Source organism: Pituophis catenifer, unplaced genomic scaffold, assembly GCF_029215685.1.
Source record: "Pituophis catenifer annectens isolate HBS135680 unplaced genomic scaffold, rPitCat1.0.hap2 SCAF_14, whole genome shotgun sequence".
NCBI classification, from domain to species: Eukaryota; Metazoa; Chordata; class Lepidosauria; order Squamata; family Colubridae; genus Pituophis; species Pituophis catenifer.
This window is the reverse complement of record NW_027256894.1, coordinates 23,381,552-23,408,391: the sequence shown is the minus strand read 5'-3', so window position 1 is coordinate 23,408,391 and position 26,840 is coordinate 23,381,552. Positions and strand designations below refer to the sequence as shown.

Sequence of the window (26,840 nt, the reverse complement as noted above, 5' to 3'; positions counted from 1 at the left end):
AATAACTCTAGGTAAAAATTAAGTCTGTTTTGGGATCATACAAGCTTAAAATATTGCATTAAATTTCATTTGCACATAAGATCACCTGTAAGGCCACAGGAATGCACTCACATTTTCCAGAAGCTATGCAACTTTCCTTCTAATTGTGATTTATTTCTAGAATGTAATTTATTTTGACTAAAAAAAATAATTAAACGGTAATGTTAGAATACGGCAATACCAATGCAAAGATCTATTACAGTATAATTGACCTTACGACATTTCCCATTTCAGCGTTTCTCTAATTACCAAATCCTTTGTCCATTTTAATTGCAGTGAAAAGCCTTGCATACTGCTAACCAAATGAGTGAGAGACACGTTGCAACATACCAAGGCGGCTACCCATCGTAATGGATTTTATTCTTTCACATCTGAAAATAAGACATGGTGAAAGCACTTGGTACATGTACATACCCCATTTATTAAAAAAAAGCTGGCAAGTATTATACAAGTACTATACAGAGGTTTCTTCTTCTGATCTCACATGCAGCACAGGAGCCTGAAGGTGGAACCGGGCAGGTAGTACTTAAAAACCCTTAAAATGGGGGAGAAGAAGGGGGCAATGAAAGGACAGGGGCAGGAAGCCAGGAACAGGGGGAGGGAAAGTCATATTTGGATCTTACGAGGAGCAAGGTCGAAGGGCCTTCCTCCCCTCGAAGACGGGCCAGAAGTCCAGACCCCAGCCCAACAGGCAGGGAGCCACTCCGGGGTGGGCTTCAGTGCTCAAAACTAAGGAGGTTTGACTTCTGAGGGCCCCTGCTTTGCAAGCGGCCTGCTCTGCTCAAGCGAAGGAGAGGAGACTGACCCCAACCCATTGTTGACCGCCGGGCCAGAGCCTTTGCAACCGGTCACTCTACTCCGTGGCCTTTTTCCAACTGGCCACCCATCAGATGTGCTTTGCTGCAGCCAACCTTGAGTGACGGGAAGAGCAGCCCAGCACATCTGGAGCACCCAGACTGGAGGACGAGAGGCAACAGGTCTCTCTCGACAAGCCTTCCCTACCGTGAAGCCATGGGGAAGAAAATTCAGCAGGCGCTCTGGCCGTCCTGTGGCTGCAGAGGCCATCCTTGTTCCTGAAGACTAAGGCTGTTTTCAGGGGACGGCCTCTTAAAAAAAAAAATCCAGCAGGGAAGAAATAATTCTGTCGTTAAACAACCGACAGGAACAAAACCTAAACTTTTAACATTATAAAGGTAAGTTAATCGTGTGTTAACTTTACAACACCAAGCTTAAAGTGGATTTCCTATGGTCTTACTCAAATTATGTACACTGTAGCACAGCTAGAAGTAAGAAAATAGCATTTTTTTAATAAAACAGAGTAGATACCCCAATATGCTGCTGCTTCAAAAAGCACTTTATAACATTTCGACTAGTTGCAGGCTCTCCCGAGGGAACCTTCTCAGAGACAAAGCGTTGGTTGGCAGAACCCGAGATATGGAAGAAAAGGAGACCAAGAGAAAAGCCGAGGGAAGGAAAGACGCAACGGGCACGACTGTCTGGGTTTCACGACAGTGCCGAAGGGGTCTACAATCAGGAGGGACTTGGAGGGGCATGCCCTGTGGGTGCAGCCCCCCCTCAAAGAAAGCACTTTGCACCCCTTGGGTTGAAGTGGGGATGAGGCCAACTCTGCCCATGTGCTGAATCACGCAAGGGCATTGCAGCCATTGCTGAAGGGCCTGGCGGCGGAGCTGAAGATGGCACGACCTGCCAAGATGGCTCACCTGCGCCAGGTGTCCCCGAATAAGACTCAGGAGTGAAATACTGTCAGGTGAAGAGAGTGGACTGGCGGGAAGGCGGCGCTTCCCAGGGGAGGCAGGCGGTGAAGCCAGGAGTCTCCCCGCGCAGAGTGTTGGTTTGGCACGTCAATAAAAGTAAAGCACCCGTGTAGAGGCGGCTGGTTGCCTGGAAAGGAAAAGGCAGCTCAGCTTCAGTGATGGCTGATTCACAGATGGGTGTCTTGGAGACCCAAGAAAAGTTCCTCAGTGAGTCCTCGCTTCCTTCTGACCGGGGCCCAGGTTGCACTCCCCCCTTAATGAAGGGAGGAAACCCGGGTCCTGGGTTCAACCGGATGCCCCAAGAAACAAGACCCCAAGCCTTAGCAGAGCCAGATTAAGGAACGAGGGGAATGTAGTGAAGGGCAAGGGGGGACATTCAGGACCCAGAAAGGGGACATGCTGCCGTCAGACCAGCAAACTCAGCTTGACCTACACGGGGTTGTGTCTTTGTTAAACCATCCAAGCCCCACAGGAGCTTTTAGGTGGTTTGGGTTTTCCACGCCGACGTTATGGTGGCATTGTTTATTGGCATCCCTGGGGGAAAAAGATCCAGAACATGCGCCCGCCCTATGTGTGCCCCCGTTTCCCACCAGTAGCAGTTCCCCTTCCAAGGCCACGGAGCCCGGGGGTCTTCCAGCCAGCCTCCCTTCTGGACTGCAGGTTAACAATCTGCACACAAAGGAGGGCAGGCGGGTGGGCTGCTGTCTCAGATAGCAGAGCCCCCCAGCCCAGCCCTAGAGGCCCCAGCTGTCCCTTGACAAACAAAGAGGTTTGTGGTCACTGAAAAGGAAAAAAAGAAACGGACCAAGCCTGCAAGGAGGGCTCCAAGACCAGTCCACCAACCCAGTACCCTGTGCCTCTAACGACCCGGCCCTAACTTTCAACCAAGGACTAACAGAGATGTGCAAAGAAAATACTCAGCAGTTTTTGAAGCAGGCAGTGAAAGAAAGAATGAAAGAAAAAAGAAAGAAAGAAAGCAAGGAAGGAAGGAAGGAAGGAAGGAAACGGAGCTCCGGCAGGTGGGAGTCTCTCAACTTCACAGCTTCCATGTCTCGGAGTGGGGAGGCTGGCGATGGCGGCCAACGGAGAGGGAGTCCCATCCATTCTCTCGGTTTAGCCCGTTCTAGGTCCAAGCAGAGCCCTCAGCAGCAGCCGGGCGGTAACAGCTCTGAGGCTGGGGGAGCCTGTGCTTTCAGAGAAGCAGGAAAAGGTATTTTTTTTGTTCTAGGTATGCTGCAGTCTCTTATGAGAAGTTCATCAAAGCAGCGAGCATCGAAAGAAGCTGCTCTTCTTCGACCGGTTCTCTGTGATCTTCACGGGCCCGCTCGCACCTGCCGAAATGTTGTCGTTCTAGGGAGAGAGGCAAGAACAAAAACGAGGGCAGGGTTACCAACAGGGAAGGGGAGCGTCTGTTTTAGAGAGCACTGGGAATTCAAGAGATTATTTGTAGGTTTCTTTTTAAACTCTGCCGGGTGAGGGGTTTTTTTTTTACTCTATAACTTTTCCCTTTTTCTTTTGAAACAGGGGTGAAGGATAAGTCAAATGAAATTGTGAAAAATGTCAGGGGTTCAGAAAGCGCTGAAGCAGACATTGGGCGGCATTGTGATGAAAACAGGAATGGAAAATGCTTATGTAAGTCTCAATCAGGCAGGAGGAAGTCCCACTTAATTATGCTTCCTGCACATGGATTCTGGACGTGGCCTTTGGGATTATCTGGCAGGAAAAAAAATTACACGCTTTAATTCAACAGAGCAAGCAAAAAAGTTTGTGTTTGTTCACCAGTCAGTCCAGGACATTTGGGAGAATCAAAAGGACACAATCCTTGGTTTGAAACGGAAGGAGGAAGGCAGAGCCCGGCAACCCTTTTTCAGGCTCGCACGGCCAGGCTTGTTGCTATTTGCCACGTTTCAAGAAGGGTCGCGCAGGAAATCTCATCGAGGGGCTGTGCAAGAGCTTCGACCTGATCCTCACCTTCAAAACCTAAACTATGTTCTGGGCAAACAGGAAGGAAAGCCAAGATTTTCCCAGGCAGATTAGAAGAGCTAAATGGCCGCTAAGAGTCAAGCCAGGCCTCCTGTCAAAGCTCCTCCAAAGGCTTGCTGGCCTAGCCCCGAGTTCGGATTCCCCAGCTGGCAGTCCTTGGCTGCCTCCGGGGACTGTCTGACCTCCCTCAGATACACCTGCAAAGTGTTTCAATTATACCCATTGAATAAATAAAGCGGATGGAGATGCTGAAAGGGGATGAAGTTAGACGGTGGGGATGATGGGTCGTTTGACAGCTGGGATATCACGTTTATAGTTTACAGATACGGAATAGAGGAAAATGGGGTTTCTTTACCGTAATGTAAATATATCATAGTGTCCACTGATTTTATTGCTTTTGTGTAATTTTAACTCCCATTAGAATTTTATGTCGTTTGAAATACTTGTTTATTATGCTTTATTACTGTAATGTCATTTTGCGGTCTGACTTTTTATTGTCCTGATCATTGATCAAACAAACCTTTGCCTTGCCAACTGTTGTTAGTTTTTGCTTGTTAATTTTGCTTGTGGCTGGACTGCACCCTGGGTGGGTGGGTGGGTGGGTGCTTTACACTCGGGTTCTCTTTTCTTACTAGGCAGCGGGAGGGGAGGGGCTCATTAAGGCTGTGATTGGCCCATTCAATTCAGTCCCTCCCCAGCACTGATGGGCAGAAGCTGCCCCTTTAGGGAAAATTTCGACTGGCTGTGAAGCCACCTTTGAGCTGCTTAGACCAGCAAAGGGCAGAAACCACGCGAATCAGGATAGGTTAGTACCAAGAGAAACCAACCATTTTTTTGTTGAGCTTTGTCATAATGTCCCGTGCAAGGGTGAAGAAAGCCTGGAAGGAAGAGAAAAGATCTGATGAGATCTATGCAATCCAAATAATTTATTAAATTGTTTATTAAATTTAAACCAACAGGCTGCCCAACTCCAGTGGACTTCAGACAATTACTTTGGAGTGGAGAATGAAGTCCTTTAGGGGAAGGCAACTATTATGCTTCAGGTGCCTTTCTCAAATTTTGAGCTATGAATTCCAATCCAGAATCCAATCCTCTTTCTCGCCAAATACCCATGCTGGCACCCCACCCTTCCCAGATAGGGGTGGCAAAGATTTACCCGTGGAGGGGGTTGCTAAGGAGGACTTGTATAATTACCCCAGTGGGCATCAGCCTTGCCCCCCCAGAAGAGTTGAGAGATCTGCTCTCTGCCATGGAACAGCAAAGCAAAACCTGAGAGAGCCCCTCCCTTGAGAGGGCTCCGGTCCCCTTTGTGCCAGCCCTTGATGAGACTCAGGAGGCTGCCAGGTGACTGCGACAAAGATGGACTGGCTCTCGTCCCCCACCGCCCCCTTTTCACTGAAGAGGCCAAGAGGGGCTGAATCGAGTCTTTGCCACAGAGCAACAGACTTTCCAGTCCACAAACAAGCAGCGGCAAGGACATCTTGAAAAGCTTGGGAGGCAGAAAGTGGGGGTGGGTGGGTGGTTTCCCGTTCCCCCCCTCGAGACATCAGCTTCATGGTTGCAGGTCCGACCCCTGCTGGCACCTACGTAATGCTTACCTCTTCCACGTTGATGCTGGACTTTGCACTGGTTTCCAGAAATTTGATGCCATAGTCAATTGCTAACTGCAATATCAAGATTTCAACAAGCAATCAGTCAGATTCAGCAATTTCATAAATGGTGAGTTTGAATGCACGTTTTGACACCTGAAGCTCTTACGTTCTTTAGCTGGGGAACGAGGAAACCTATCTGCCAAACCACCCCTGAAGACAAATTCGGGCGGGGGGTGTTGTTGTTGTCTGGTAGCCCTTTTCCAACGAAGTTTATGAAAAGCTCCTGCCTTTTCATCACATTTAGTAGTTGGAAAAGGTGGTGCCGAAACGCTCCTGATTTTTTGCCACTGTTCCCCCTCCCCCAGCCTGCCTCCCAAGAAAAAGGCAGCTCCGATATCAGAAACTCTGTTTTCACGAGATTTACCTTTTCTCCTTTTTCCTTCGAAACTTGCCTTTTCTCATTCATGTCAGATTTGTTGCCCAGGATCATCCTTTCCACGTCCGAAGAAGCGTGCTGGGCGAAGGGAGGAGGAACCGAGTTAAGAAGAGCAGCCTTATGGTGCTTAAAGCCCTGGGAGGGAGGGAGGGAGGGAGGGAGTCTGTCCAAAGAGCCCAGGGCCCGCTTCCTGCCCCAGATTGTCTTCCTGGAGGCTGAGCTTTGCAAAGCCCACCCTTTTAAAGTCTGCTTTGCTCACAGACTGCACCGAGGGGTAAACAAAGCTTCAGCAATCGGAGGAGCAGAGGAAACCAGCGAGGCCCAGGCCCAAAACTGAGCAGGACTCCTGCCAACAGGAGAGGAAATCTGGAGGGCCGTGACTCAAGGAGAAAAAATGGAACAATGGAAGCTCAAGCGCGGAGAAGCTGCAGGCACAAACTCCGAGTCCCCCTTTGTCCTTGTTTTAGCTTTGGGCCACAGAAAAGCTAGCTCCGCGATGGGAGTCCTCGGCTAGTCTCCCCTGAGGAAAAACAGTCCATCAGTTTCTTCCCCAGGCCCTTCTGCGTCCTCTCTACGTGGGACCCTGCAAATGCCCCCACGTGGCAGGTGGGTTTGCTGTCTCTTCCCCTTCCAGGCATACCTACCTCTTCTATGTTCCTGATCCAGTTTTTAATATTGTCAAAAGACTTTTCATTGGTGATATCATAAACCAGCATTATCCCCTGGGGGGAAAAGAAAGAGTGCAGCTATCATCATTCCGCAGTGGCCACAATTCGTCTTTCTGTGCCAATTAAAACAGGCCTCAACTATCCCTCCTGGGTCAACTGTGGGTATCTATGCTTTTTAAACGAGATGTTCATTGCAAATTAAAAAGCCTTCAGATGCAGCCATCGCCTCCTTTCCTTCTGTTGCAGTTTCTTCATCAAAGATCTAGTTTGGCCTCTTGGGCTCAGTCTGAGACCCTGGCAAACCCCCTAGAAGGGCAGAAGCAGAATGCTTCCCCTCCTCTTGCCTGGTGCTCCTTCAGCTGCAGCTGGAAAGGCCCTGGGCACCCCAGCCTCCACAGAGTCTACCCTGCCCATCGGCACAGCCCATGGCTCAGGATCTGACTTCTCCCCCCCCCCCCCCCCAAATCCAGCCGGCTCTCCAGAAATAAGAGAAGGCCAGGCTGCTCGAGAAGGAAGGCAGAAGAGCCTCTTTCCCCCTCCCAAATACGTTCAGGCCCACAGAACCCACCCACCCACTTTAATGGCCTCCTCTGAAGATCCCACTTCTGCGTCAACCATTTCTGGCTTTTTTTGCTGTGTGCGCATTGCTACTTCCCATATTTGGCCAGAGGGAAAGTCACCCAGCAACCTCAGTGAGGGGCCAAAGCACTTCGAGTGTGCCGCAGTCACAGATCGCTCACAGTTTCTGTCCTGCCAACTCTGCTGCTTGTGAAACCTCCACTTTGCTTAATGACGTCATCCTTACTGGCCTTTTTTTTTTTTATATAGGGGGTGGGGAGTAGAAGGCCTGAGAAAGGCAAGGCCCCAGACTCTGCTCCTCCTGAGAAAGCCCACAAGTGCTTGGCCTGCCGTGGAAAATGGGCTGCGGTGGGGTGAGCTTAGGTGAACCTGTCACAAAGGCGAGCCTGAGAACACACACTCACCATGGCCCCTCTGTAATAGGCTGTTGTGATGGTGCGGAATCTCTCCTGGCCTGCGGTGTCCCTGAAAACCAAGATACACTGTCAAAGCGAGGCGGGGAGGGGCAGAGGGGGAAATCAGTGCTTCATGCCTTTCCCAAACACCCATCACAACGCTGGACTTTCAGCTGGACCCTGGCACACAACTCTACCCACAGTCTGTTTGAGCAGAACTTGGAACCCAGCCTAGTTGCAGACTGAAGGCCGGCTTCACCTGAAGGTCTGACAAGCCAACAGCCTCTAGAATGCAGCTTGCAGGCCAACCCTTGGCTTCCACCCCAAGTAACCCCCCACCCCACCCCCAGTGTTAGGCTCATGCACCTTCTCCTCGCTTCCTCTGATTTCCATTAAATGCTGGTTAAATCTCGCCTTAAATCCAGATATCTTGGACAAAGTCCAAAACAGCCAAGAAGGCCAAACGACTGCCACACCCAAGGAGGCTTCATTATGCCAGCCCAGATACCCTGCCAGCGTTGCCCCAGCTCTTAAGCCTTCAAAGACACTTTTGCGTGGAGTTTCAGAAAGGAAGGCCTCGTTTCAGGAGCTCCTGCCTGTATCTGCAAGCCAGTTGCATTCTGATACACTTACCATATTTGCAGCTTGATTTTCTTCCCATCTAGTTCTATTGTTCTGATTTTAAAGTCAATTCCTAAAAAAATAAAAAGAAGGGCAGATACATTAGACATAAATTCTGTCTTGCTGCAACACTCTCCTGCATCCGAGAATTTAGAACAAATGAAGCACCTTCGGGATCAAACCCACTCAAATTCCCCCCCCCCCTTTTATTAAGTGAATTCTGGATGAACTGTTTCAAAACAAAAGTCACTATTTAAATTAATTGTAACCCCGGTTCCGCTGGGGCTATAAAGAACTCAAATTAAACCACAGTTCCACCTTGCCTAACATTCCTGCTTTTTTGCAAATGGGATTTTTTTCTTTTAAGCAGAGATGCAGCTGTACCCACAAAGACGTTGTTGTCCACTCACAGGGATGAGAAATGTATACTTTTGTAGCTACAAAAGGAATTTTGGACGATTCCCCAGAGCTCAGCTGGTTTAAATATCTCCCTAGCCCAGTGAATTGATTCCAGCGTGGGGCCTGGTGGAGTTTTCTTTCTTCTTCTTCTTCTTTCAGGGTGACAATGGAAAGTCTTACTAAAGCTTGCAGCTCTCTGCAAGGGGCTGTTGTGAGCCACCCACTGGCGCTTCCTCCCTTCAGCAACAGGAAGTGGTGCGCCGCTGCATCCATCAGCAGGAGAGGTCTGCTGACTGGCTGCCGCTTCCGGAGGAGCAGGTTGCAAGACACACGTTGGTTGGGGGAGAGAAACGAGCCCAACTTAGAGCAGAGCCGAAATTCGGAGCCTTTCAGCAGCTTGACTTTTCCTTCTGCAAGCAAATGCAGAATCACACAGAGAGGCGAAATTGGAGCATCTGCCTGAATGCCTTGTTGGGCCACTGGACAGATGTTGACCAATGCTGGCAGCTTGAAGACTGAAGGACTTCAACTCCCAGAATTCCCCAGTCATCATGGTTGGTTGGGGAATTCTGGGAGTTGAAGCCAAGGCTGAGAAACACTGCACTAAAAGGCGGCCTGATTTTAAGGGCAATGCAAACTTAAGATCTTGGCTAGTCACCTCTTCCAGGGCGATTCCAAATTCTGATGGCCTTGCAAAGGACCTGACGGACAGACACGAATCGGAATGAACATATGTGCAGGGAAAGGGCCACTCGTCTTTCTCTATGGCTTCTAAGCCTTTCAGAACAGCAGACCCTACGGAAACACAGCAGAGGTGCCCCCCCAGTTGGGGGTCCTCTCTCACGCATTCAAAACGTAAACTCTCCAGCTCGGACCCAGCAGCCAGAAGCCGGGCACGCCAGGTGCCACGGGACAGGACCCCCACGTGCCCTGTGCAAAAAGGGCAGGATTAGGCCGAGAAAAGACACGGAAAGGAGGAGGGGAGGCTAACTGACTGGTGCTGATCCCACTGCCAAAGGGGCTCCAGCCCTGCTTGGAGGCTCCCCCGGAGAGCCTTCTGCGCTGGGCCTTGTGTCAGCCAACCCTGTGCTCAAGCAAGCAAGAGTGATGCTCTCCTAGAACAGAACGTCCATTCGCAATTAGGACAAAGTGAATGAGCTTTTCTGAGAATGGAGCTTGACGTCTGCTGACCACGTAGACAAGAATATGAATTTTCTTAGCAATAAGACGGAGGTGGATTCATCGCCTCCTTCCAAAATTGTTTAAACTTCCCGGCCAAGTCTACAGCTTTAGGGTTCCCAATGACCCTGCATCCAAAGGCCACAATGGCCTCTGCCTAGGGCTTGCCGCTATCGGCCGTGAGCATAACACTCCCTGTGTTTGTGGGGGCACAAAAGGGTTGGCCTGCCTCGAGCCTCCTCCCAACCTGCAGCCACCTGGGTGGGCTTCTCCTGGACCCCCTCACCACCACCTCTGGTTTGAGGGCTGCTTTTTGGAAAAGAGCTCAAGGTTAACGGGGGGGGGGGGGGCGAGGGGAGGAGCCAGGACTTTCCCCAGCACTGAAAAGGACCACTGCTCACCCGAACAGATTCCACACAAAGGAATTTGCAACAAGAACAAAGAGAGGCTTTGATAGAAGGAATGCAGGTCAAGGAAGAGCACGATTCTTCCCAAGCTGCCTTCACTCTTTCTCTCCCCTTGCAGCAGTTCCAGGCTTGGAAGGGAGTCCTTGTTCTGGCTGGATCTGAAAGTCCACTTTTCCCACTCACAGTTTTTTCCGCTTATGGCCTTGGTGGGCAATTATGGCAACTTTAAGACCTGTGGACTTCAACTCCCAGAATTCCTGAGCTAGCCATGCTGATTCAGAATTCTGGGAGTTGACCTCCACAGGTTATAGTCGCCATAGTTGACCATCTCTGGCTTAGGCCTTCCTGCAAACAATAGACTTTCAATTCCCAGTCTGCCCATCAACAAGCTGGTAAAAAAAAAATACAGCTTTTTTTAAAGGCAATTTAACAGGCTAGGACACAGCAAAGGTCCTGGAAGGGAAGTTTCATCCTTGCAGGATGCAGGATTTCGATCTGGCTGGCCTCTTCTGAAAGCCACGCCAATCAACCGACAAAACGCCCAATGGGACTGTGGCTGACGTGACAGGAGAAGAGGAGCCTCCGTCTGTGGCTTTGTGACAAGAGGCAAGATTTTGTGAGGTGCAGCCGCCAACACACAGAGTGGTGTGATCGGCATCTGACGAAGGAGGACTTGCTGGATTCAATTACGTTTTGAAAAGCTTCAAATACGCCAAATGCCACAGAAAGGACGGCTTCATTGCCTTTCCAGATATTGTTTGTCATGCCCTGCTGTGCCTACCGGTTGTTGCATGCACACACAGGTCTTGGGGGGGGCAAAAATACAGAGTAGCATAAATACACCAAGCCCAACCCTAGAAGACACCTTCCATTTCAATGCATCCGTGGCAAGGACCAGGTAGCCTCTTTCTTATCCAGGTAGCCTTGGAGTTACAACCTTAATTGAGCTGGGAATTACAGTCATAGGTCACTGCGGTCATTAATTGAGGTACCCATGTGACCAGAAGCAATTTTTGTGGCCTTTTTCATTAAGTGAACGTGGCGGTTTTTAAGCAAGCCAAGTCATCTGAATGGGCTTTTTTGTCAGAAACCGGCAAAAAACATCATGAGTGAGGGCTCACGTGACCAGGGACCACTGCAACCAGTTGTAGATTTGCCCTTTTTGGAGTTTGCTGGGGGAGCAAAACTTTGACATTCCCAAATATAAAAAGGGCCTGGGTGATAGTAACTGGGCTTGTTATAGAGATCAACCCTAAGGGAACACCCAGTGCAGCACCCTAGAGGCTCCGACCAGATAGGTAGCCCAGCGCATGGAGTCTGAAACAGAGCACGCATCCCTGTTGCTATACATCGTGTGCACCACACACGACCATCCGGCCTGCCACATTTCCACATTTCCTCTTATTCCACAGACACAAACATCACACGGAGGTTTATTCTGCTCTCCTGGGTAGTATGAGATCATTAGCTCCCTGGCTCTGGGACCGTCTTCACGGCTTCAGGCAATTGGGTAACAACCTAGAGAAGGACCTTCGGCTGGGCTCTGTTTGTCCGAGTCTCATCATGATCCAAAGTTGCAAATAACCTGTTTACTGGGCTCTCAACCACAAATTCCTGAACATGGAAGAATGGAAAATAAAGAACTCTTTAAACTTAGTAAAGCATAATTAATCCTGTTGCAGACAAAGGGTGGGAAAAATAGGCACAGATGTTCTATTCTTGTATCCTTACACTCCTATTAACCCCAGTAATTAATAACTCTGGTAGCCAATGCAGCTCCCAGAGAAGAGGTATTGCTCCAGTGAGGTATTTTTGAACCATCTGTAGTTTCTAGGTAGCCGTCAAAACCAGTCCAATGTATGAGCTGGGTTCAAGCAGTGCTGTTTTACTGTACAGACCCTCCCCTGCGGTCGAGGCACTCCAAAACCCGGCGTTTTCTTTAAACTGGACCACAGAAACTTTAGCCTGAGATGTACACTCCAGAGGGACCATCTTTGTGGAACAAAGACTCAGAATTTCACTTCTCAATTATGCCTTAACGGCCCAATTGCTAGCCACAGATGCACTAGCATGGTGAATCGGATCTCTTTTCTCGAGGGAAGCAGTGGGATCCTACTCAGAGCTTCGGATCTCTCTGCCCTTTAAGATGACATAGGCTGGCAAAGCCCTGGCATTGCAATGGATTATCTGGTGCCCTTTGCCCACCCTAATTTGTCAACCTAGACCAAAGGAGCAGAGAAGTAATCTGATGTTGCTTAATACGCAGGTGAAGGCATGGCATGTATTTCACACCATCCACATCAGCAGCACTGCAGACAAATTCCTAAAGATGGGCAAACATTCCCCGGAACCACATCCAGAAACGACACTTCCCCGGGAGCGCTGTCCAATTGAAGGAACCGACAGGTTCTCCATTGCCCTGCAAGACTCCTTTAGGAAGGATGCTTCAAACTATCAGCCCCGCAATCGTTGATGCCACTCTCCCAGTCCAGCAGAGACCTCTCAGCAGCTGGAAGATTGTTCAGAGAGAAATGTAGGCATGCAAGTAACTTTCCATCAAGATGCCTCGGGATTCCACTCTGACTTCAGCAGGGTGGAATGCAGGCAGAGGAAGTTCGTAGGGCCGGCCGATTTCCCTGCTCAGAGAGAAGGAGTTTTCCCTTTAAGAGATGCAGCCGTTGTGTTTGGCATCTATGGAGCATTCTTCTCCCCTTTAGAGGGGGCTCCAGGTCAAATGCTAAAAGCAAGTCAGACCCATCCTTTCTATCTGGAGGATCAGCAGCCCCCCCCCACCTCCAGCCTTTAAGTCAGAATAAGATCAGTTGGTTCATCTGTTATCTCCCAAACAGCTCTCAAATCTCATTCAAGACAAACAATAGCAGGGCAAAAAAAAAAAAAAAAAAAAAGGCAAACCCCATTCTTTATTTTAACAGGTAGACTGGAAAAAAAACTTCATGTTTTACTACCGGAGAACCTGAATATCCTAGTAAAATCAACACACTGAATTTTGCATGCCTATTGCAGCACAATTCTGGACATAAGACTCCACGGCTCTAAAGGAAAGTTCAAATGGATCTGCTTCAGACGGTAATCGTTCTGTGCTCTGGTCATTACCTAAATGTGGTTAATTTAAATTGGTCTACTACCACATCAGAAAGGAGAGGATGAGGCTCAATGATTTTTATGTTCAGAGCAAATATCAATACACTTAAGCTGCCCAAATTTAACAACAGCATAGAGAAAGGCTAGCGAGAGGTTGATCACAGTGGAGGCATGTGAGTTTAGTGTTGAACACGGAGTTATATTTTGTGGTTTTACAATGGCATATCAGTAGTCATTAAACATCGATTCAGATAACATTGAACAATGAAAAGTGTCCTGTTCAAAGCCTGCCTTGTCACTCCCAAAAGAGGCCATGCCCAGCTCTGCTTTGCCAAGGGCTTCCTTGAAGTAAGAGTCCCAGCTCACCAGCTGGAGCATCTCAAGCGGGGCCACCTCGGATTACCTGAAGCACTTAAACCTTCTAGGCAAAAAGCAGGATTAAAAACTGCTTTGCTTTGTGCGTGAGGGCCTACAGTAGTAGTTCAAAGTTAATAGACAATCGAAGATGTTTCCTGCCAAGAAACCGGATCAGAATTTGAGTTTAAGATCAAACAAGAATATAATTGTTAGAGATGCCAGACAACCCTAAAACAGCACCTAGTGGTTGAATCACAGCAGGCCTTTTGCACCTATTCTTTGGAACATGCTCGCTTCCCTTGCCGCTCACGGTAATTTCCACCCAGCAGATGTTAGGAATTGAACGCAGGGGCCTAATGTTCTTAAAGGTTAATGAGTATTTAAACAAGCCATTTGTCTCAGTCAAATGAGACCCGCAGAATCAAAGGCAGCGTCATCTGCCAATTAAAGGGGATGAAGCTACCGGGCATCTGTCAAACGGGGGAGGCAAAGGGTGTCAGGGCTTCACCCTGAAAGCAGAGCCAGAAGGCGGGGAGGGAAAAAAGGCCAACAATCCTCCAGGACTCCTGCTTCAGAGTCGTCAAGGCAAGCCACAGACTAAGCCAGGCGGGCCTCGCATGTGAAAACCCAGGGCAGGTGGGCACTTTGTCTGAGGTTCATTAAAAGGCACATATTTGGGGGAAAGTAGCAGAATCGTTCTGATCCCCGCCCCCACCATACACTAACAAGAAGCTCCTCTTAGGAAAGGAATGAGCATCTCTTAAAACAGGTTAAGCCGTCGGAGGCTGAAAAACCAAGATAGGCACCTGCAAAAAAATCCTCCTCCTCTTCCTCCCTCTCCCCCCACAGTGTATTTTTTTGATATTTTAGGCATCACAAGCACCTCTGATAGTGTGGCCCGGAGGGAGGGGTGTAAACTCTACAGATATTTGATCTAGAAGGGCCAGCCGTATGGACATTTTCCAAGCTTCTAGTCACCACAACATGGTGACAAGTCTCCACTTGCTTTACCTTCCGCTGTTTTCTGCAGAAGGTATTTGAACTCAGGCACAGGATATCCCCCCAAATACACTCCTACACGCAAAAAAGCTGAGATGCTTCCGTTTATGCCAGTTTTCCACTTTCTAAATTCCACGAAGCAGCAACCAGAGATCTGATGCAGACGATGGCTACAAGTGAAAAACATTTAATATGATCACAGCAATCCTATTACATGACATGCTCTGTGTTCTTTACGCGCTCACTGGTAAGGTGGTACTCCAACTTTCTTCAGCAACATAAATTTGAGACAAAAAAGAATTTAAAATTCCATTGAGCAGTTTGGGTTCCTTCCTGGTTAGGTCCACTTTATACTCTTCGCAAAATTACAGAAATGGTTTGATGCTGTCTTCCTCCAGTGCCAGTATATCCTGTCTCCCACCCACGTGCAGCCTTGAGAACTTGGCATTTACCTGAATGGGATCATGGCCTCATGCAAAATTAAATTGGACAGCTATTTTTGTTCCTGTAACTCACAATTGTGTTATAAGTATATTCGTTCACTACTAAAGGGTTCAGTGCTGTTATATTTAAATCACATACGAAGAATATTAAACTGGTGTTTCTAAAGCAAGGCCTCACAGTGTTTTTTTTCAAACTTGGCAACTTTACAATGGGTGGACTTCAACTCCCAGAATCCCTTGCTGGCTGGAGAAATCTTGGTGTTGAAGTCCCCATATCTTACAGCCACCAAAGCTTAAGAACCGCTGCTCCAGAGTGCTGAGAAGCTGCTGTTACTTCACCTTCCTTTGAATTAAATTGGGAAAATGAAATCCAGACGCACCACTTCCAAGAGAAAAAAGCCCTCCGAGCACACAAGCAGCATTACGGACACTGTGGTGAATCCAGATTTCATCTCGGATAAGAATGTAAATATTACATAGTCAGCAAGTTCCTGGACTGAATCTGAACCCCTCCCAGATCACAAGGGAGCCAGCCCTGTACGCAACGCAAGCCAGGTCACTGCTGCCAGCAACAGAAGAGCTTGTTGCTCCCCGGAGAGAAGAGAGGCTTCCAACTTCTCTGAACTTCCCCAGGACACACATTGCCCAGTAATCAATTAATCAATCAATCAAGTGGGCGGGGCCCGAGTGGGGTGGCTGCAGCCGTCAAACAGCCCCGCTATCTATGCCAGGAGGTCGGGAGGGAGCCTGGTAACTCGAGAGCAACTTTTAGAAGTTGATGCAATGATCGAGCAGCTTCTGAAGCAAGCTGCAGGCCATCTTGTCAAGTTTCACTTCCCTTTTAGATTAGTTTAAGAGCAAGAGTTTCCCCTGGAGGAAGCGGTAAAATCCTGCCTGCAGAGAACAGCCCTTCCACTAAATGCGCAGAGCTGCATCAGGGTCTGGACTCATGGAATGCTGGCTGGGGATGGGAACTGTAGTCCAGCACATCTGCAGGTCATTGGCCCACCAAAGTTGGCAAGGCGGGAGGGAGAATGAAGCCTGAAAGGAAGAACAAAAACCAAACCACGCCTAAAGATAGAGCAGCTGAGGCCTCTCAAAATGTCTCCCAGCAACAAACGATAGATTTTGCAGCAGGAGGAGGATCAGAAGGTTCTAGCGAAGTTGTGAAGGAACGACAGGCTTTTCCTGCACGTCCCGTCTCTGTTCAAGGTTCCCCTTCTTTCAGCCAAAATAAATGCGACATGACATATATACATCCCCTAGGAAGAACCCGGCTGCAAGGAAACTTCTCAGAGTTTAATTGCACGGTAACCTAGGTTGACTAAGGAATACTTTAGACCAGGATAGACCAGGAAAACTTAAGACTTGTGGACTCCAAATCCCAGAATTCCCCTGCCAGCCTGAGATATTTTCAAGTACAATAAATATATCTGGACAATGCAAACCTCCCCCCCAATAAAAAAACAAAAGAAAACCCTGATCAGTCTGGGATGCATTTTGTTAAAGACAATTTAGACAGGAACGCAGAGCGCTGGTGGCATGAGGGACACGTTTAATTCAACAGGAAGAAAGGCTAGAACACAAGGCTTCACCACACAGGAACCCCATTTACAGGAGCTGAATAATTAACATTTTCTCGCATGGCACACAGGAACAGCCCCAACGTTTAGAAGGCTCACATGCTGGTATTCTATCTATATCCCTAGCACAACAATATGCCAGGGAAGCTAAAAAACCCACAAAATGTCAGAGAACATGAAGTCATTTGCTCAAGACTGGTTACTAAAAGAATTCATGCTTGCTTAACGCCCTTCAGCATCCAGTCTGAGCAATTTTTCTTGTAACTCCTTTCATTTCCTGATAATTTCTGGACACTCAGCGTTCAGCACTGTGACATTTCAGCAAGAACCAAAGGAACACCCTTTCCTCCAGTCAACTGTTCTCTGTTCCCATCTTGGATGGGAAGTTCAGGCCAGCCTTTTTGGGAAGCCACCATGCTCTGAGGAAGCCAAAATGGCAGCGGCCGTGCTGAGGACTTCCCTCCCTGAAGGTGCTGCTGAGAAGACCCCCAGAGGCAACACCTTCTTTTGGGGTCAATCCGGTGGTGTAGCTCAGAGCGAGCAAGGCAAGGCTGGGAAAGGTTCTGCTCTGAAGCCCGGTGTTCCTGCTACAGGCGAAGTCAAAACACAGACCGTGAGTGCAACGTGACAACCCAGTCAATAGAGGAGCTGAACTACTTGGCACAACAATCAAGTTCCCTTTCAGAAGTTTCTCAGTCAGTTGGACCTTTTACTCTTCTCTGTTGGTGCTTTGGCTACATTATCCTTTCAAGATAAACACAGTTGGGTACATCTACTGTTCACTATCTGGACTGAAATTGCTCAAGTAAACCTGGAACCAAAACAATGAACCTCTTGCACCTTTTCTCCAAAAAACAAATTCTGGATCAGTGAAGCTAAATGATCCTGCTAAGACTCTGCTTTTGTGTATCAACCAAGCCAAATGTTACTTCCCAATGCTTTGGGTCTTAGCCTCTGCAGGCCTGAAGTGGGCACCCCAACTATAAATTGAGACCACAGCAAAAGAGATGTACCTACAGGGTGCCAGGGTGCCAATGTTTTTTACCGCTAAGTAGCTCAATACAATGATTGGAAATAAGTAAAAACAAGAACCGAGCACCAAAGGTATAAAATCTGTATATAAAAAGCTCAAGCAATAAATACTGGCTATCTAGCATAAGAAGAAAAAATAATTCTACTTTGAGTAAACAGCACAAATTGCAACTAAGTCACACAGGCAGTTCAAAGATTCGTCAAGGGTGTTTCTTATCACATATAGTAATCATTACCCCTGGCCACGAAAATGCGTAGTTATAATTTCTTTAAATGCTTTTGTGACTCTGTGTCACGGCACCAAAGGTGGCACCGGGGTAGTTATGGCGCTGCATTCACAGAGGAATAAATGATGGCTTTTTGAGAACTGTTGCTTTAGGAACCGAATGTGATAAAAGGCCACTGTGACTCAGAGGGCGCCTTGTCACCCTCATCCCCCTAAACACCCCCCAAAGAAGAGGGGGTCCCGGCAGGAAAGGAGGCAGCCCTTCCCAAGCCCACCCAGAGGGAGCCCTGGCCTGCTCAGGTCCATTTCCTGGAAGGCGTTCCCGGCAAGGAAGAAGCCCCCAAAGAGGGATCATGGCCACCCTCCCCAAAGCCCCCCTTGCACCAAGGACGCCCGGGGGCCTCTTTCCGTTGGCAGAGGGCCAGGATGGGCCCAAACGGGGGGGGGGGCAAAGGGGCAGCCTCCCCCCCCACCTGGCTCCCTCCGGCACCAGAGCCGGGCTCTCTCGGGGAGGCCACGCGGGGGGAGGGGGCTGGCGGGAGCCCCCGGCCTGCCCCTCCTTTCCGGGGGGGGCACCAGGACTGGGCGCCCTTTGGGCGCGGGGGGAGCCGGCGGAGGGGCCCTTCAGCAGCCCCCCCCATCCCTGAGGGCAGGAAGGAAGCGGGGGGGCTACGGGCTGCCCACGGCCAGAGGGGTGGGGGTGGGGCGCAGGGACCCCCGCGGGAGGGCGGGGCCGCTGGGCGGGGGAGGGAGGGAGGGAGGGCCGCGCTGCCCCCGCTTCCCGCCGCCCGCGCGCCGTGGGAGTTGGGGTCCCCCGCGGGGGCGCCTGAGGGGAGGGCGGGAGCCGCGGCGCCTCACCGATGGTGGAGATGAAGGTGGTGTTGAAGGCGTCCTCGCTGAAGCGGAAGAGCAGGCAGGTCTTGCCCACGCCCGAGTCGCCGATCAGCAGCAGCTTGAAGAGGTAGTCGTAGGTCTTCGCCATCTTCGCCGCCGCCGCCGACTGACGGGCGGGGGGGGGGGGGGGGGCGGGCGCAGCGCGGGGCGGGGCCGGGACGCGGCGGCTCCCGCGGGCTGACGGGAGTTGTGGTCCGAGGCGGCTCCCAGCCCCGCGCTGCGCATGCGCCACGACCGAGAGGCGGGGCGCCCTAAAGGACGGGCTGCTTCGCCACTTTGCAGCCGGCGGGCGGGCTTCACCGCTGGGCGAGCGGGGTCTGCGCAACTGCCCGGTCCTCGCCTAGCAAGGAAGCCTTGGAGCCCAGCGCGGGGACGCTCCAGGCTCTGGCAGCGAAGAGAGGCTTCAAGGCACGTGCGCTTCAGCTCCCAGGATCCGCCGGCCGGCCCCTCTCTCCCAGGCGCTGAGAAACTCCGCTGGAGCCCAAGCCAGAGCGAAGGAAGCCCGCCAGCAGAAGCGGGGCGGGGGGCACACAAAGGGTTAAAGGCGGGGGGAGGGGCTGGTTGGTACATTCCGTGCTGGAAGACCCAACCGACCGTGGCGGGGGGGGCGGGAGTCCTGCGCATTCTGCTTATCGCGCGGAGCGGGACCCCCGGCAGATCTTCTCCCCGAAGTCCCCAGTTTGAGCGGCCCCTCCGCCCCCGCCCCCGCCCGCCCTTCTCCGCCACGGGCCGCTCTGGCTTTGGCTCAGCAGGTGCCTGGATCCAGCCATCTGGGCGTGAAAGGCGGGTCCCTCGTGGCAGACTTCGCTTCTGGGATGCGACGCGCCTCCTCCTCTTCCTCCTCCTCCAGCGCCACGCATCGCCCGCCCGGGAGAGGGGCTTTCAGCCGGCTGCCTTCTCCGCTTAGCCCTGGCAGCGTCTGCTGCGCCAGCTCCGTGTGAGATGAGCGGCCGGCGAGGAAGGCCGGTTGGCCCCTTGCAAAGGCCCGTTCATGTCAGCGAAGTACAGAAGAAATGCCTGCCGCCCCAGGCTCGACAACGGTGCCTTTTGAGAACCCGGATGGGCTTCCCTGCTGAGCACATCTTAAATTTTAACTCTTGGATCCAGCTGTTTCCTCATCTGGGGTCTGAGCTGGTTTTCTGAACGTCAGGTTGACCGTAAAACAAAGGCAATTAGCTTTTGGAAATGAAAAACGTGACTCTAACATGACATTTCCTTTTCCTGAATTCGTCTGCAAGGTACTTAATGCCACCAGAGGAGCATCTTCCCCTTTTCCTAAAGAGGTAATCTGGTCTTGTTACTCTGACACAAAGAAAGGAGCAATTTGGTCTCCCGGATTCCGTACTCCACCTCTCCTCCTAGAAAAGCAGCCAGTTCAGTTGAAGGAATAGATAACACCAGTTGAACAGTGCAAACATTATAAAGTGTTTATTGATTAAGGGAAGCTAACCGGGTTAAAAAAATTCTAAATACAATTTTACATTATCAGCAGCCAGCATAAGCAGTTGGTGGATCCCCCAAGTCAAACCGGTTTAACTACCATTCGTTCACGTGTCCAACTTTTTAAAAGCAACACATGGGAAAATATGATTATTTGGCACTTAAACCAATAACACTAATAGATCATTCCATAATTCTAAGATGGAATAGAATGTGTTTATGATTAACCCGCCCATTATGGAAGAAAAAGAGGAAAACAGATCATCCTCTTCAAAATCTACCTTCTGTGCACTAGCTCCTGAACTACTCCTGTAATTTTAATCCAAATCTTTACTGAAAGTCTAGCATTTATGCAAGACCAAGGCTGGGTCTTTGCTAAAAAACCAAGACAAATTTCAGAGTAAAATTCACTACCAAGATCAGCAAAATATTGATCACTTTCCTAACTCCTAAATAATATAAAGGGAATTGGTAGGTTTAATAAAACAGAAAACGTATGATGGACGTCTATACGGTGCAATAAAATTCCAGGGAAATTCTGAGATAGCGTTTCTGAAAGAGAACCCCCTGTATGAGAGGTACAGCTTGAATATGAATTTGAAAGTGCAGTGTTTGTTTTAAAAAATTCCCAGACAAAAGATCTTTAGCTTGCATTTACACGTCTGCTCAGCAGTCCCCTTTTACTTAACAGAGCTTAAATTTGCAGCCTTTGTAAACAGCCCTGAAAAGTTTTAAGACACTCGTTTTCATCTTCTGTTTTTGGGAAAAGGGAATCAAATATTTGATGGTCACATGGAGCAATCACAATCTGTTGGCAGCAAGTTATTAAAAAAGTAGTAATCCACCAAGCAGAATTCTAATGCTGGCACCTGCTCTGAGGCTTATATTGGACAGCCGATTTCATGGTATTGGCAGTGTGATTTTCTGCATCAATTTTGCATATTGCTAGAGTGGCCTCCATCGGTAACTGCCTTGGCCACGAGGGAAAGCAGTTTTATTTACTGTTTGGATGAAGATGTCTTCCAAGTGGGACCACCCTTGCAAAGGCCCATAGAGACCCAAACCTTGCCAGATGAGATCCCCCTCTGTCCATGACTGCAATTCCCCAAGAGCAGTCTTCACTGCAGTGCAAAATTTCCCATTCCCATTTTGAAAGCAAAGACTGCCCCACAGACTTCAGCTAGGAGAGCAAAGAGGTTTCCAAGCATACATTCCGTGCTTCACAATTTGCAGAAGAGGAGGTGAACTGTCCGATTGGCACATGTATTTGGCTAATGCCTTTCGTTACTTGAATCAGAAAAACTCTACATTCCTGTCCCCTCAACGAGTGATCAAACCTAATGCTGCTCTATCCACTTAAAAAGAGAGAGGGAGGCCTCCTGGGTTACAAATTCTTGTAATCACTCAAGTCTTCCACATTCCTTCTCCAACCTTTGATGAGAGCATTGTGCTAACCTGACCTTTTCAAATTCCTTTGCAATTTTAAAGGCAATGCCATCAAGGTGAACAGACTGCATATTACAAATAATTGTGATGACCACACCACGGGGTGGGACCAGGCAGCTACCGCTGGCAGGCCCAGAACTCAATTCTTCAGGAAGGATGAGGAGGACGCTACTTGCTCCTACAGCCCCACCAGTGTGGAAGGTGTAGTGTCGCTGCTCTTTGCAGTGGCCCCATTCCTGCTTCTTCTCTACAACGACCCAGGCCATTCCATAGGCATAATCACTGTCCTGGGAGACTCTCGTGCTTGGGACTGTGGTCCACATCATTGCTATCGTGTCAGGCTTGAGATAACCAGGAAGGAGTCCAGCAGCCGGGTTTTTCACCCACCCAAGCTGGTAACTGTAGAGCATGGCATTTCCAAATTTGAGAAGATCGCCCACGGTGGACACAAAGCCACCACCAGCCCACTTGTAAGAGTTATCCACATAGGGGGCGTTGACAAGATGGCCTTTTTTGTTGTGAATGTAATACCTGGAGTGAAACAAGGATGCTCAATGAATTCACAGCATAAAGTAAAATAATCCATATATTTGCTAGGCTAAAGCAGCTTTCTGCCATTGGATTATTTCTTTTTTTTTTAATATTTTTTTTTAAATTTTCTTGTAATACAAACATTCCATCTTATGTTGTGTGTCATCTGAGTATAAAATTCTTTGTGTCTTAACAATTAAACTTACCGCCATATTCATTTCTTACATTCATTCTTATATTAATACTAAATAATAATACTGATAAAATAACAAACCTAACATTTCTCTTCTTTACTTATCTATTTTTACAATACATTGCTTTCATATTTATTCTCTAACCATTGATAAAATAACTCCCATATATTATAATAATCTGATTCTTCTTTTTCTTGAATTGTGTTAATTTATTCATTTCTGCACATTCTAATATTTTCTTAATCACTTTTTCATCTATAGGGATCTCTTCGCTTTTCCAATTTTGTGCAAATTCAATTCTAGCTGCGGTTATTACATGGATAATCAACCATTGGATTATTTCTGATGTATACAGATTGACAGAATTCCCTGCCCAAATGGCCATTGGTGACCAAATAAACCACACAAAACAGAGAAGTGCTGGCCAGTTAATAAGCAGTAATCTAATGCTCTGGATCATCTCTGCCAGGTACAGAAAAGCCATACTAACATTCTTGAAAAACCTCATATATCCAACCTCATTTCTCTCAACAAGGACAGCATTCTGTCCTTTCAGACGACAGGTCCACAGTAAGGAGGGAGCCCACCCCAAGGCAGCCTTCTTCAAAAGTAGAAAAAACAACAACAAAGATCTCAGGAGGCAACATGCCAGCTAGGGGAATGCTGGAATATGAGCTTTATATCAGATGTGGTCCATCCTCCCGCAAAAAAAGCAGTTTGGAAGGAAGAAAGGTAAACCTCATTAATTAAACAGAGGACTAACGCAATACAAATCTCGGATGAAAACCTCAGGACAAAAGAGTTTAGGTTTCAATGATCTATCGGGTTTCACTTTCCCTCTCATTCTCTTAAGCTCAGCAGCTGGGAAAAGCCATCCTGCGGCTCAAGAGATCTCTGAGCTGATTGTCTTTTTTCCCTGGAGTTGATTGTGGGTATCGAGAAAAGAGCCACAAGATGGCAGTGCTCTCTGGTGTTACAGGATTCCTTCATTAAAACAGAATTATGATGACTGTGAGATTTATTTTCATTTATACCCGTGATGTGCTTGACAGGCTTTCGAAAGAAATCTCCTAGAGACTCACGTTTGATTCCAAATCACCAAATGTCTGACTTATGTGAGCAGCTGTCCTTTTCAAACAACTATATTCAATACAGGGAGCAAAGAGAAACCCTTCCTCTTTTTACACACATCTGTCCATGCAACGGAACAAGGCTCACTATTCAGTTGAAAGAAATAAGCAAAGATGGGGATACATGCCTGGCTATTTACCTTGCCCTGTTGTATATCAAAGGCTCATTCTCGTCCAACCCTGTAGATCCCATGCCCAAGTCACTAAATATCTTCAGCATGTAGTCGGTGAACTTCTGATCTGAAGCTCTCTCCACCACAGCGCTCAGGAGAGTGAACCCATGAGTCGAATACAAAAACTGACTACCTTAAGGAATCAAAAGAGAAGACAACCCTCATTTCACACAAGAGTTTATGTTATGGAAGCTCAGTCATGGATGGTCTGTATTCTAAGTCTGCTCAAGAAGGGATCTACCTGTTCAGAGAGAAAGCATATTTTTGTATACTTTGTAAAGTTTACAAGGTTAGATTTTGTAATAGTTAAAAGTACTGGGCTATGTATTCAAAGTAAAAAAAAAAAGGTTGCTTTCTCCATCTTCCGCATTTAACTTGCTACCTGAATTCCTATTATTTTTATTTGTAATTTAACTTCTTATAAGAAAACAAAACATTGCTCTTATATGGAGCCACATCATGGTTTAGCTGAGCCCCGATTGGCTAGACAAATCCCACTAAACAATGGTTTGCTTAATGATGTTTACTAAATAAGCATGCACCAAACAAACTACTCTATGGCTTAGCACAAAGGGTGAACTGACTCCATTGCCTACAGTCTGGATGGATGAGCAACTCACCTGGTTTAAAGAATAAAGGATCATTTTGAAAGATGTTCAGTGAGTCAATCACATGCTCAAATTTGTCCTTCAAATAATACTCTTCATGCTCAAACTCCTTCTTCTTCTTTCCACTTTTTGCATGCTTGCCTTCCTGTTCCGGCTTGCCTTTAGCCAAATCCCTCTTTTCAGTGTCTTTGTCTTCTTTCTCTTTCGCAGCAGAAGCTGCTGTTCTTGCTTTTCTGTTGGCCTTTTCTTTTTCTTCTTTGACTTTAGAAATATCCTTCTCATAGTGGCGAATACCGCTTAAATGTGACACAAGCAGCCTTGTGGTAATAGTGACCTAAATTTTTAAAAGACCCAAATTCATTTTGATGTCATTTATGTGAGTTATAATTAAATTAGGTTAATGACATATTTCCACCACTGGAACGTGGCCAAGGAGGTTTTTGGACGATGATGCTGTGAATAACCAGCCTTATTTACCTTTTCACCTTCATATTCTTTTTCGGGAAATTCCGGAACATACTTCTGCACAGCAGTATCTAAATCCAGCTTCCCTTCTTCCCACAGCTTTGCAACAGCAACCATGGTCAGAGATTTGCTAATGCTGGCAATTCGTAGGACAGTCTCTGGACTGCACAGCACACGGTTTTCCAGGTCAGCGTAACCTATACCTTTAAAGGATTCAGGAGTCAATTATTTAAGGAAGTCCCCAAACCCCCAATGCTCTAAATATCAAAGGGTCTTTCCTCCCCATAAGATCAGCAATGGTCGTATCTTCTTGGCCTAAAAGTTTGCACAAGTAGAACAGCTCTTTGATCCAGTGAGAATCACGAGGAACAAAAGGCATGACATACAGTACTCTAAAGCAAGAACACGTGTCTCATATTTGTTCAATATGAACATACAGAAAAACACCAATTAACTCCGAGTGTTGTTTGTGAGGGGGAAAAGAGACAAAAACAGAACCGAAGACAAATGAATTATCTCATCCTAGGTCACCCGTGGTACAAGTCAGACTTCCTCAAGCAAAATTAAGGGGTGCCGGCTGCCTGGCAAGCCAAAGCAAGCATTGCAAAGCAGGAACGGCTTGACCTCAGCGGACTGGAATCTCCTGAGCAAGTCTTATTAGATCCATTAAGTTCTGCTCATAAACATTATACAAGGATGAACCATATGTAAGCTGAACGATTTTCAATACGCTTAATTGCACCATACGCAAAGAAAAATTAGAATGAGCATATAGACAATAATATAAATTTTGCTTTGAAAAAGCATGCATGTTATTAATAGAAGAGGCAATTGAACTCTGAAAACATGACTGGAAGCTAGAAAGCCAAACACCGTCCACTGGCCAAATGTTTTCTCATTATGCAGGGCAAGTATGGCTGGAAACACTGTGCTTAATTATATTTAATTTTAAATATAACCCGTAAATAAAACACTTTTGTTCCAGCACCCGTTTCATTCCAAAGCAGTTTAATTTAAGGGTGCCTGCGATGTTTACAGACTTCCAAAAGGTCTTATTCTTCATCCATATTCATATTTCGTTTTCTGGTGCAGCCCATCCGAACTGGGCTGGGCTCTCCATTTTGCCAGTGAAGGGAACGCACCGACTCACCTTCCGACCAGACCTCTTTCCCGTCCACGGACACGCCAACCACCACGCCGGGGACCCCCAGTTGGTCCTGGGGAGCAAAAGGTTCATTCAGCCCGAGACCCCCTCCAGCTTGTGTCTGACTCCCCCCATGACCAGACCTCGCGGGAGGCAGCTGAGGGGCATCTATGGGGGGGGGGTCTGCAAACAGGTTTCTCAGTGAGGAAAAAAAGGGGGGGGGCAGTCAGTCCTTTGGGTCCTGTTCAAGGAAACTCGGCCTGACCTTCCCTGCCTCCTTTATGCCAAGAGCGCTCTGCCCATGCCCAGGAGGGACACTCGGCACATGCTCAGAGGCCCTGCGCCCCCTCAAACAAGGCTTCGGGGCGAATAAGCGGCGCCTGGATAGCCGGACACCCTACCGAGGGGGGGGGGGAGTCGTCAGGCCACTTTGGGGGACTCTCTACATGCTCAGAGTACACGCTCCCTACCCTCCGACCTTTAGCCGCTGGAGGAGGTCCCTGCTCCGGGCGACGGCCCGCTGGAAGGCCGCTTCTCTGGACGGCCGCTCCTCGCTGTCCGTCTCCGGCCCGGCTACGGCTACGGCGGTCACCGCCAGGCCCAGCCCCACCCCGAGGCGCCACACGGGCCACCGAGCGCCGCCGCCGCCGCCGCCGCCGCCCCGGAAAGCGCCTCCAATGAGTCGCAGGGCGGCCCGCCGCGCCGCTACGCCCCGCAGGAGCAGCCACATCGCGCCCCGCCGGCCTCACGCTAGGCTCAGGCTCCGCGCCCTGCTAGGCCCGCGTTGCTAGGAGGCGGGCCAGGCGCGAGCAGCTGCTCCCCGAGCGAAGCCAGCCGCCCATTTCCGGGCGGAGCGCCCGTCCCCAGGAAGCGCGATCGAGCGCCGAGTTCCCCGATCGCAGGAGGGCCGAGGGAGCTCCCCTGCTGGCCGTGGGAAGCCTCGATCCAGTCGCCACAAGGCAGGGCTGAAGTTTTTCAAGCTCAGCCGCCCTGGCTTAGT

At 48.7% G+C, this 26,840-nt stretch overlaps 2 protein-coding genes across 2 annotated transcripts; both read right to left on the bottom strand.

The window, feature by feature from the left end:
* Window positions 1-378: 378 nt before the first annotated feature.
* On the bottom strand, window positions 379-18,824 carry RAB8B (RAB8B, member RAS oncogene family). Its single transcript, XM_070953393.1, has 8 exons — window positions 18,674-18,824; window positions 8,101-8,161; window positions 7,477-7,537; window positions 6,470-6,547; window positions 5,814-5,903; window positions 5,396-5,461; window positions 4,625-4,675; window positions 379-3,164 (listed from the first exon to the last, which is right to left on the bottom strand). Exons 1-8 carry the CDS (start codon window positions 18,795-18,797, stop codon window positions 3,072-3,074), a joined length of 624 nt encoding a protein of 207 aa, XP_070809494.1. The 5' UTR covers window positions 18,798-18,824; the 3' UTR covers window positions 379-3,071.
* Window positions 18,825-20,110: 1,286 nt separating this feature from the next.
* On the bottom strand, window positions 20,111-26,570 carry LACTB (lactamase beta). The gene is made up of 6 exons (XM_070953737.1): window positions 26,319-26,570; window positions 25,847-25,913; window positions 24,709-24,899; window positions 24,244-24,565; window positions 23,591-23,756; window positions 20,111-22,126 (listed from the first exon to the last, which is right to left on the bottom strand). The coding sequence occupies exons 1-6, from the start codon at window positions 26,568-26,570 to the stop codon at window positions 21,550-21,552; spliced, it is 1,575 nt and encodes a 524-aa protein (XP_070809838.1). The 3' UTR covers window positions 20,111-21,549.
* Window positions 26,571-26,840: the final 270 nt, after the last annotated feature.

What these genes read in the sequence shown, in the direction of transcription:
- RAB8B (XM_070953393.1), bottom strand. Translation starts at nt 18,797, where the DNA reads ATGGCGAAGACCTACGACTACCTCTTCAAGCTGCTGCTGATCGGCGAC. An exon ending in GGATCAGGAACATAGAAGAG is followed by an intron (nt 5,904 to 6,469) that starts GTAGGTATGCCT and finishes CCCTTCGCCCAG; the next exon opens with CACGCTTCTTCGGACGTGGA. An exon ending in CAAAGCTCAACAAAAAAATG is followed by an intron (nt 3,165 to 4,624) that starts GTTGGTTTCTCT and finishes CTCTCTCCCTAG; the next exon opens with AACGACAACATTTCGGCAGG.
- LACTB (XM_070953737.1), bottom strand. Translation starts at nt 26,570, where the DNA reads ATGTGGCTGCTCCTGCGGGGCGTAGCGGCGCGGCGGGCCGCCCTGCGA. An exon ending in AAGAATATGAAGGTGAAAAG is followed by an intron (nt 24,566 to 24,708) that starts GTAAATAAGGCT and finishes TTAAAAATTTAG; the next exon opens with GTCACTATTACCACAAGGCT. An exon ending in TCCTTTATTCTTTAAACCAG is followed by an intron (nt 23,757 to 24,243) that starts GTGAGTTGCTCA and finishes TGATTCCTTAAG; the next exon opens with GTAGTCAGTTTTTGTATTCG.